The following is an 11,859-nucleotide window of genomic DNA, read 5'->3' as shown; positions in this document are numbered from 1 at the left end:
CCAAGATATGTATATCACGCGGAGATATATATATATATATATATATATATATATATATATATATATATATATATATCAATGCGGAGAATATAATAATCAACATGCATAAACCACGGACTGATTTTGCCCTCTGGTTTGTTGCCCAGGATTTGGATTAACAAACTTACGATCAACTCCCTCCCTTAACTGGGATTTGCTTTTGCTGCATAGGTTAAAAATTTTCCCTGCCTTATGTTCTTTCTGGAAAAACATTAAATCATGAGAGCAAAATTCTGATCATCTATTTCTTTTCGAAATACGGAAATGGAAAGAAGAGTTTCAATTTAGGTCCGATATTCTTCAGGCAAAACATTCCTTGAGTTTCGTGATGGAGGAGATTTACTGTGCCTAAATCTGTCAGGCCCCAGGGGTGTTATGGTAGAAGTTTGTTAGAAAAATCAGAGCATATGGTGGTGGTGGACGCGTGCAATAGTGGTCGTAACATATTTTTGGCAGTGGTGAAGGCATAAAGTAGCAGTGGTCGTGACGTGTGGTGGTACGGAGGTGTGCGGTGGTGGTCGTGACGTGTGGTGGTCGTGACGTGTGCGGTGGGGGTCGTGACGTGTGGTGGTAACGTTGAGCAGTGGTAGTCGTGGTGTGTTTGGTGGTGGTGGTATGATATTGGCTACTGCTGAAAGACTTTGGCTTCCCCTGTGCATCACATGCCTCCTGGTGCAAGCCCGCCTTCATCACATCACAGGCACGTAGATTACAGTAAAGGGAAAAAGCTGGGTAAGCAACAAAAACAAAAAAGCTTCATTTTGATATAGGATGTGAAACGTGCATCACCAAATATCAAATTATATTGCTTGTATTTATTTCCGTATCTAGCTTTCTGCGACAACAAAAAAGTTGTACACAGAATTCCAACTAATTATACGCTATTGCATGTTTCAAGCCACTGCAGCCACCGTGAACTATGATCTTTTGAAGGTTTGCTTATCCATAACTATACAGCTACTCGTAGTTAGAGTTTTTAGTTTAACTGAGCTATAAAATGAAGCGAACATAAACTGTGCAGCCTAACCTGGCCAGTTAGCATTCATTAATTCACTGAACATGATTCTCTCCGTGCTTTTCGCTGTGTTACTTTTAGTATTATATTCTGGATACAATCAATCAATTTTAAGCAGCAGAGAGAAGACACACGTAGATGAGGAGCTGATTTTGGTGCATAGTGCCAGACAAACGCTTTAGTACCTATACTAAAAATAGTAATGTTCAGGTTTGCTTTTATTCACCTTCGTATTTGTCAGACACGACCAAAGCATCAATGGGGAGCCGCCAAGCACTGGATGACATGTTGGCCATAGAGCAGTGTTCCCACTTTTCTGTCCTTCTGCTGACAGATGGCTCTCCATGGGGGATTTCCATGATGCAGGTGAGTATATACAACAATACAGGTAAAAACTGCTCAGAGCTTCAACAGAATAGTCTAATAGGGTTAAAAGCTAAACATTAAGTCAGTTCTTACTTTACTGTACGATACAGGTAATTCACATTTTCGGTTTTACAACTTTTGTGCTGTTGAGTGAAATACATAAGTCAAAGTCTGCCCAAAGTCAATCAAAACTATTATACTTAGCGCTATTATGCTTACTTTGTTGTTCTATTCGTTGTTATTGTTGGTTAAATTGTGTAGAGTAGGAAATATTTACCACTATGTGTTCTTCAGGATCTAGAACACTTACATGCTGCCTGGGGACTCGGAGTGTTTGAGGTGAAGACTAGTGACCAAAATACCAGCATGACATACGAACACCTCTCACAGACTACAGCCACTGGGCGACAGGTATGTGGCCACGGTATGTAAATGAATTAGGGTAAAGAAATTGGTCTCTGGAGGCAATATTTCAGAGTTCTTTGAGAATATTCACGCATAAAAACACACGACTAATTAAAATTATTCCCGTAGACGCCTTTCTGTTCCCTTTTGCCTGCTGTAGCCGCCATGAAACACAGAAAGACGTCATCAGGCTGAAAGAACCAAACATAAAACAGTTTGCATCATTAGGTATTCCTATGAGTTACCATGAGTTACCACTGTGTAATCGGAAGTATACTTGGCCCACAACCAATAGATCCCTGTTTCAGCTCCTGGACCACCGACGAGAACTTAGGGCATGGACACACCGGTGATTTAAGCAAGAGCCAGGGTTGTAGAGCATATTCGATAGGTGTAAATCGTGGTCAGGGGGAGTCTTTTCGTTGTCAGACGATTATTCAATTTGGCACCATTAGTTTCGTGATAATATTTATGCTGGCATTAGGTTCCTGATATATATGTTGGCTGGATTAATTTTGTGATATTAAATGTTTTTGTACCTTTAAGTTCGTGATATATTTTATGTCAGCACCATTAGCTTTGTTATATAATTTTTGTTGGCACTATTAGTTTCGTGATATTATTCATGTTGGCATCATTAGCTTTGTGATGAGTTGTGGTGTGTGACGATGGTGGTGGTGAGCGATGACCCAGCCTTCCTCGCCGCCTTCGCTGAGTCCTCCTTTAAGAGCCACCTCCTGCTGGTCCAGAAAACAAAGCTGCTCGTATTCACTCGCATCCCTCTCCTCCAACTCCAGACCCTTCCTAACCTTCACAGGACTCTCTCACGAACGACTTCTCTCGTTGCTGTTGTGGACGATACCTTGCCAGTCTTCAGGTAACGAGTATTATCAGTAAACAGTTGCCAACATAAATACTAATCCATTTTCAGTATCGAAACTATAAACAATGAAATTTGAACCCCAGTGAAATGGTCGGAGTCTTTCAAGCTTTTCACATTATTTTTTAACATCTTCCTAAATAACAGGCTTTCTGATCCTATTGGTTGCAACCGTACAAGAACACAAAGTAAAAAGTCGATAATTCTGAGTATTAAATAATGGACACATTGCTTTTCCATCAACAGGACCAAAGTGTTCTCATGGCTGCCGTTCACCGACCCAGAATCCCGGCCGTTACAAGTGGCATCATGGACTAACGATCAACGTCTAACTTTCACTCATCCGCCAGATCTTTTCCCCCAGAAGTTTTTACGGTAACCTTTCTGTGTCGGCAACTGTCATCTAAAATATTGCTATAGTACAGAGGCAGTGAGCTGCATACATAACAGATCTTACATGGTAACTCGTATTGTTATAACATCCCCCAGTTTACTGATTTTATATATATGAGAAGGGGATGGATCAGGATCTGATGATTCCTGCCGGGGAATAGAGGGGACATAAAAATCTATCTATCTATCTATATCCCACGCCCTAATCCCGCAAAGAGTGGCCCCAAACAAAACGCATTTGTCTGCCCTCCCCCCAACTCCTTCCCCCCTCCCTGATATACATCTCAACTCCATCCTTCCACCTCGTCCTCGGTCTCCCCCTCCCTCTCCCTCCCTCCACGTCATCTACGTGCACCCTCTTAGTCAGTCTTGCTTTCTCCATTCTCTCAATATGTCCAAACCACCTCAGTGTATTTCTCCAAATTTTCTGTCACATCCACATCCACCCCACAACGTTCTTTCACCTCTTCATTCGTCAACCTGTCCCTCCATGTCACTCCTCATGCTCCTCTCGAGTAACTCATTTCCACCGCTCTCACTCTTGACTTGTTCCACTCTAGCAAAGTCCATGCCTCGTTTCCATACGTCAGGGTAGGGATCACAATACTATCATGCAGTGACTTCTTATCTTCCATACTCACCTCCCTATTTCTCATCACAGTTTTCAGTGAACTAACAACCATCCTTCCCTACTGTACCCTTTCGAGCATTTCATCCCCAAAATTTCCATCTTTACTCATCACATTACCCAAGTACTTCAGTGCACTCACATTCTCCATATCCCCACCATCCAACCTCACCGCGCATTCTGTGACTTCATTCCTCTCAAACACCGTAATTTTACTCTTGTTTACATTAACTTTCAGATTCCTCTTCTTACACACTGTCCCAAATTCATTCACCAAACCTTGCAACTCCCATTCATCTTCACTCAACAATACTGTATCATCAGCAAACAGCAACACCGGAATCTCCACACCTCACCCTCATTCATTAGGGCCACCCCCACATCCACTGCCCTACTTGGCACCTCGTTTACAACCCCATCCAGTCCCACATTTAGATCAAAGAACTCACTCAGCTCACCATCCACTCGCACAGTAGCCCTAGCTCCCTCGTACATACTCTTCACAGCACTCAACAATTCCCATCCCCTCCATATATTCTTAATACCTTCCACACACCTTGCCTATCCACTCTGTCATATGCTTTCTCCAAGTCCATGAAGGCAGCATACACTTTCTTTCCCTTCTCCAGGTACGTCTCCACTAAACATCTTAGAACAAATATCTGATGTACACACCCTTTTCCCTTCCTAAATCCCCCTTGTTCTTCTCCAGCTAGCTCCTCTGTTATATGCCTAACCCTATCAATAAGTATTCTACCATATATTTTTTCCAATCACACTAAGAAGGCAAATACCCTACGGTTACCACATACTTCTCTCTCCTCTTTCCCTTTGTATAAAAGAACACTTATACCTGATTTCTAATCCTCTGGAACCCTTCCCTCTTCCCAAGCCAATCTACACAACTTCCACATCCACCCCACAACAATCTCACCCCCATACTACAGCATTTCACCACACACTCCATCAATTCCTGCGGCCTTTCCCATGTTGATCTTCATTGCTTCAGCTGCCTCTACCCAACTAATCTCTTCCCCCCCCTCCTCTCATCTCTTCTTCTCCCAGCCGTTCCCCAACCACTTATACTTGCACTGCTTTCACTCTGTACATTCAACAAATCCTTAAAGTGCTCCTTCCATCTCCTCATTTTCTCTTTTTTCCACCAACAATCTATTATTCCTATCTTTCACTCCCCTACTATTTCCCCTTTCACACTGTATTACTTTCGTTACCTCCTTCCTAAACAATTTCTTACTCTCCCTCCATTTCACAATCAGATTCCTCCCAAACTCTTCATCCACTTTCTTCTTACTCTCCTTCACCAATCTCTTCACCTCCCTTCTCCTGCTTACATATACCTCTCTCTTCTTTCTCTCATCTTCTCCCCTACCTATACTTACTTGCCAGTCACTATATGCCTTCTTCTCATCTTCCACAGCTCGTTTCACCTCATCATTCCACCATGCTGTCCCCTGCACACCCCTGCATCTCCTCCTCACTCCACAAACCACCTCGCATGCTGCACTCATCTCTTACGTGAATATCTTCCATACTTCTTCCACCCCTTCCATGTGCTCTAACTCATACCTTCCCAGTCTGTCTTCCACTATGCTCTTATACTCTGCGATTTTCTCACTCTTTTGTAACTTTTCCACTCTTTTCACAGGAGCATTTCCTCCTGTCTTCCCCTTCGTCTTATCACCCATTTTCATTGCAGCCTTACCATGGCCGTCACTAAGTGATGGCATGCTGAATAGGTGAAATTTCTGTAATGGGCCTAATTTAACCTTATTTCCCCTAGTTAGACTTGAATAATCCTGAATGAACATAATAATCCAAGTAACATTACTAGATAACGCAATATTGTACACTATCTTGCCCCAGGTTCCCGCACCAGCCTCATGTGCTAGTGACAGCGGAGGAGTTTGTGTCCCAGCCAGCAATTATAGTAGTTGACCCGATGGCACCAGGGGGCAAACGACTCGCCTTCGGAGGGGCAGCGGGGAACATTATGGAGATGCTGTCCACAATCATGAACTTCACGTAAGCTATAATACACACTTGCTTTGATACACTCTGTGTTTGGTTGGAATTATCTTGATTCTATAAATTAAAACTAACTGGTTGCACAATCTGTTCTAAGTTACCGAAAATGAAATATAAATGGGAACTTACTCTCACGACTTATTTTGCTTTAAGGAAAAAATGTTACAGAATCATGAAAGGTACTTAAATCACGTCCCTGTGACAGATACACGTATGTGAGATCTCCTGACAGGACTTGGGGCTTACTGCAGAGCGATGGGACTTGGACAGGCATGATGGGACTCATTACACGTGAGGTCAGTTCTATAGTTCGTTTACCTCAACTTGGCTCAGCTTTTCATCCTTTTGCTGATTATACTATGAAGCTTGATGGCAGAAAAAGACAATGTTACCCTTTCCCTCGTTTTCAGAAGACTGCTTTATCACTAGCGTCCTTTTCTAGTGCCTATCTGTTATTGTAGCAATCTTCATATGGAATGGCAATTTTGGGCCAAGTTAGAACAAGAGTATTATTATGCTAGGTGTTTTTAGTTGGCTTCCCATCCTAGAAACGCCCATTATATAGCCAGGATCCTTTACCAAGACCGGAGCTAGAATACACAAAGAGAAGAATAGGGCATAAAAATTCTGGGCAACGACCTTACACGTATATTAAATACAATCTCCAGAATAAAATATGAACAGGAGGCACACAATACACTATTCAGTATCAACAAATACTAGATAGACTAGGGGCTTGGACTGACATGTGAGATGTCAGTATCATGCAGGATACTTCCCAGTCACGAGGATACTGGACAGACACTGTGTATCAGGTGAGTGGAGTCTCTACGCAATCTGAATATAGGGCTGAACATACACACTCTGAATATAAGTGTCCTGTCGTAGACTAAGTGGTGATACGAGTAAAAGGACTATTTCGACATGGTATACATGGTGGGTATGCATATACACAGTTCATGGTGTAGTTACAGGAACACTATCTTTAACACTCACTGTTTAGTGGCGGAGTCACAAGTTCAGCACAGTACACCTGGTGGGTATGCACACACATGGTTCACGTTGTGGGCACTAGAGCACTATATTCTATCACTATATATGGCACGGGCTCTATAGTCACTGTCACTGGAGCAACAGTCACTGATTATACATGGCAGACAGGGGGTTTCCAGTTGGGGATTGAGGGTCCAGGAACTCCCAGGTGTTGGCCAGGTGCTGGTGGTGTCCCGTCCAGTGTCCCTTCTCTCAAGGGCCACAGGACTACCCACAGTGGTGACGTCGCCTGCTGTGGACTGCAGTCGGGTGTGGTGAAGGGCCCCTCACTCGTGGGGCTCGGCTTGGGGTCTGGCCCTTCGGACTTGGGCCGAACAACTTGAGCAGGCGCTCATCTGTGCCCGCCCATGGGAAGAGGCTGCCGTCGTCTGGGGCTGGGGAGGTCACACCCCTGGGTTCTGGGGGTGCCACTGAAAGTCCAGTGTCTGCGGCCTCTCTCCCATTGGGTCGCCGTCAGGGTTGTACTGTCCCGTCGCCTCCCACAGGAGTCTGGCAGTGGCTCATCTCCCTCAGACGCCAGCTGGATGGCACACACTGCTGGGGATATCACGGGTCCTCGCCACAGTTTCTCCAGGCAGGAAGACTCCTCCTGGTGGCTGTCTCTGAAGGGACCGATAGAGGAGCAGCCCACTCGGCCACAGGAGAGGCAGACTGAGCAAGGGTCGTCCTCTGGCTGGGAAGTCACAGGGGGTGAGAGACTTTTTAGGTGGCATCTCTCCCTGGCACTGCTACAAGCCGTTGCCGAGGTCCCGTAGGCAACAGGGGGAGGGCAGCTACGGGCCGTCACCTGACCACGGGTTCAGCTACAGGCTGTCGCCGGTGTCCTGCATGGGGAGCAACGTCCAGGCAAGATGCAGCTACAGGCCATCAACTGCTAACTGGTGCAGCTACAGGCCATTACTGGTGTCTTGCTCCCTGAGGCAGCTGCCTCTCCAGAAGTGCGGCTGGAAGCCGTCACTGGTTCTGCAGGGGGAGGGGGGTAGGTAGCACCTGAGCGGCTACAGGCCATCTCGGTTTGTGTGCGGCTACAGGCCATCACGGTTATTGCACGGCTACAGACCATTGCTTTTTCTGTGTGGCTACAGGGCATCAGGTTTATAGTGTGGCTACAGGCTGTCAATGTGGTGCTGCCTGGAACTGACATTTCAGTTCCACCCCGATCCTGTCGAGGACTAGTTCGGTAGGAGGGTAACGTACCTGAACTATGGCGTTTCCATCAGGCACCCTCCGGGGAATAAGGGCGCATGGTTGAATTGGACATATACCCATACTGCTCGGGTGGTGTGCAGGCCCTCAAAACCCATCCGTGGTCACCTCTTGGGGATGTTGTCATGTCCCTGCTCGCCACAGCCGGTATTTCACCACTGTCTTGGCAGTGTTATGCTAGGTGTTTTTAGGTCAGTTTCCTATCATAGAAATGCCTATTACTGCATATAGCCGGGATCCATTACCAAAACCGGAGCTAGAATACGCAAAGAGAAGAGCAGGGCATAAAAACTCTGGGCAACAACCTCACACGTATATTAACCTGCCCCATCCCAACGTTTTCTGGGCAGTGGTACGCCCCAGTCCCGACATTTTTGGACCTTTTTTTTTTTTTTTTGGCTCAAACATCCGCTTTTGGTGAGAAACATCGAAAATTCATAGAGAAATCGCTCACCTGAGGTTTAAAATACTCGATCTAGGTACAAGTACTTCCTTACCTCACTGGGTTTTCTAACAGGCTGGCACCAAAGAAAACGAGTTCTATGGGAGGGTAACTATTTTATCCACTCATAAACAGTATTTATTTATTTACTTGGTACGACTTTATATGTAGTACAAGAGTATATTGGTTTTCAAACAGTAATATAGACATTATACGCATTGTTTCACTCACTAACTCATCACCATTCATGACCTTTTTATTCCCACATTACCTGATCATCATTTCTGACTGTTTCTTCCTCTAATGCTATGTAAACTTTGTCCTCCACATTGTCATCGATTGGGGAATCACTCTGGCCCTGAATGTCTTTATTGGCCAGGTCACTGGTAATAGGTGAATTGCTGAGACAGTGGCGTGCAGGGGGGGGAGAGGTTATGTGGTGTAAGGCATTGTCCCTGCTTGGCATCTTGTAGAGGAATAGAGGAAGGTGTCCTGTGTATACATGCCAAAAATCACTCGTGAAATCACTCGCGAAAATTGAAAATTGTGCAAATTAGGGACCTTGCAATGTTGCCGCATTAATTCACGTCGCCGGGACATGAGTGCACAACATGTGCGGATGTTAATTCACGTCGCCGGGACAGTGCAGGTTAACTATAATCTCCAGAATAAAATATGAACAGGAGGCACACAAGACACTATTCAGTATCAATAAATACTAGACAGACTAGGGGCTCAGACTGACTTGTGAGATGACAGTATCATGCAGGATACTTCCCAGTCACGAGGATACTGGACGGACACCATGCATCAGGTGAGTGGAGTTTCTACACAATCTGAATATAGAGCTGAACATACACAATCTAAATATAAGTGTCCCATCGTACACTAAGTGGTGGTAGAATCACTATTTCATCACGGTATACCTGATGAGTATGCATATACACAGTTCAGGGTGTAGTCACAGGAATGCTATCTTTAACACTCACTGCCTAGTGGTAGTCACGAGTTCAGCACGGTACACCTGGTGGGTATGCACACACACACACGGTTCACAATGTGGGCACTAGAGCACTATGTTCTATCACTGCATAGGGCACGGGCACTATAGTCACACTCACTGGAGCAACAGTCACTTATTATATAGAGCAGGGCCGGGGTTTCCAGTTGGGCAGTGAGGGTCCAGGAACACCCAGGTGTTCACCGGGTGTTGGCAGAGTCCCGTTAGGTGTCTCTTCTCTCAAGGGTATTGGGACTACCCGCAGTGGTGACGTCGCATGCTGTGGACTGCAGTCGGACATGGTGAAGAGTCCCTCACTCTTGGGGCTCAGCAGGGGGGTCTGGCCCTTCGGACTTGGGCCGAACAACTCGAGCAGGCACTCGTCTGCACCCGCCCTTGGGAAGCGGTTGCTATTGCCTGGGGCTGGGGAGGTCGCACCCCTGGGTTCTGGGGGTGCCACTGAGAGTCCGGCATCTATGGCCTCTCACCCATTCTATCCATTTCTCCTTTCTCTGAAATCTCCATTCTTCGAGATTTCAATGTTCACCACCACCTTTGGCTCTCCTCTCCTTTCACGGATCCACCTGGTGAACAAGCCTACATCTTTTCTATCCTTAATGACCTAGAGCAGCTTGTACAGCACCCTACCCGTATCCCTGATCGCCTTGGAGAGAGCTCCAACATACTTGACCTCTTCCTCACAACTAATCCTTCTGCTTACTCTGTTAATCTATTCTCTCCGTTGGGCTCCTCCGATCACAACCTTATTACCTTAACCTGTCCTATCACTCCGGTACGGCCTGTGGACCCTCCAGGGAAGCGTCGTCTGTGACATTTTGAGCTGCGGACTGGGAGGCCCTCAGGCAGTACTTCTTTGATTTTCCCTGGAATGATTATTGCTTCCATGGCCGAGAGCCATCTGAGTGTGCCTTGCGCATTACGGAGGTTATTCTCTCGGGCATGGAAGCATACATTCCTTTCTCATTTCCTTTGACTGACGCAAGAAAGCCTTGGTTTAATCACGCTTGTTCTAATGCTGTCCACAACAAGGAGAGGGCCTACAAAAGGTACCAGAGCCAACCCACCCCTTAATCACATCATCTTTACGTTTCTGCCCGAAATCGTGCTAAGTCTGTTCTTCGCTCTACTAAAAATAATTTCATCCATACTAAATGCTCTCAACTCTCCAACTCGAATTCTTTCTGCTCCTTCTGGCACCTTGCCAAAAATCTTTCTAACAACTTTACCTCATCATCCTTCCCTCCTCTTTTCTACTCTGATGGTTCTGTAGCTATTTCTTCTACTGATAAAGCAGATCTCTTCGCACAGACTTTCTCCTCCAATTCCACCTTAGACGATTCCGGTCCTCTGACTTCCTCATGGCTGACATTAAAATTTCTTCAGTTGATGTATTTTCTGCCATCACTGGCCTCAGTACTAACAAGGCATATGGGCCTGATGGGGTCCCTCCTGTTGTTCTCAAGAACTGTGCTTCTGTGCTTACACCCTGCCTAAGCAAACTCTTTCGCCTTTGTCTGTCAACTTGTACCTTTCCTTCTTGCTGGAAGTTTGCTCTCATTCAGCCAGTTCCAAAGAAGGGTGACCACTCCCAACCCTCCAACTATCGTCCAATTCCTTTAACGTCCTGTATTTCAAAAGTTTTCGAATCAATTCTTAATAGAAAAATTTTAAGGCATCTTTCCTATCACAACCTTCTTTCCGATCGTCAGTATGGGTTCCGTCAGGGACGCTCCACTGGCGATCTTCTCACCTACCTTTCAGACTCCTGGTCATCCTCCTTTCGGGACTTTGGCGAAAGCTTTGCCATTGCACTTGACATCTCAAAGGCTTTCGATCGAGTCTGGCATAAATCTTTGATTTCCAAACTGCCCTCCTACGGTTTCTATCCTTCTATCTGTGCCTTCATCGCTAGCTTCCTTTCTGGTCGATCTATAGCCGCTGTTGTAGACGGCCATCGTTCTTCTCCTAGATCTATCAACAGTGGTGTTCCTCAGGGCTCTGTCCTATCACCAACTCTCTTCCTTTTATTCATCAATGATCTTCTAAGCTGTACATCTAACCCTATCCACTCATACGCTACGCTGATGACTCCACCCTTCACCTTTCCATTCGGTTCCTGCAACGCCCATCTCAACAGTTACTTCAACAAACAAGGGATGAGGCTATGGCACGCCTAATGTCTGACTTGGCTCGTATCTCTGACTGGGGTAAAAATAATATGGTTGTCTTTAATGCATCTAAGACTCAGTTCTTACACCTATCGACCCGACAAAATCTTCCACAGGTATACCCACTAATGTTTAATAATATTCAGCTTAATCCTGCATCATCCTTGAACATGCTTGGGGTTTCATTTACTCGGGAC

General features: G+C 45.5%; 1 protein-coding gene across 1 annotated transcript in view; it reads left to right on the top strand.

Moving 5' to 3' along the window:
• Window positions 1-1,786: 1,786 nt before the first annotated feature.
• The window catches only part of LOC145390955 (glutamate receptor ionotropic, delta-2-like), a 40,034-nt gene continuing 29,961 nt past the window's right edge, over window positions 1,787-11,859 (top strand). The window contains exons 1-5 of the mRNA XM_080265692.1: window positions 1,787-1,831; window positions 2,467-2,702; window positions 2,952-3,080; window positions 5,611-5,769; window positions 5,978-6,068. Of these exons, the coding sequence (XP_080121818.1) occupies window positions 1,787-1,831; window positions 2,467-2,702; window positions 2,952-3,080; window positions 5,611-5,769; window positions 5,978-6,068 (660 nt within the window). The remainder of the gene's footprint in view (window positions 1,832-2,466; window positions 2,703-2,951; window positions 3,081-5,610; window positions 5,770-5,977; window positions 6,069-11,859) is intronic.

Source organism: Coenobita brevimanus, chromosome 16, assembly GCF_032717465.1.
Source record: "Coenobita brevimanus isolate Jiangsu-jjx chromosome 16, ASM3271746v2, whole genome shotgun sequence".
Taxonomy (NCBI): domain Eukaryota; kingdom Metazoa; phylum Arthropoda; class Malacostraca; order Decapoda; family Coenobitidae; genus Coenobita; species Coenobita brevimanus.
Note: the sequence above shows the minus strand (reverse complement) of the source record. Positions and strands in the feature narration are given on the sequence as shown.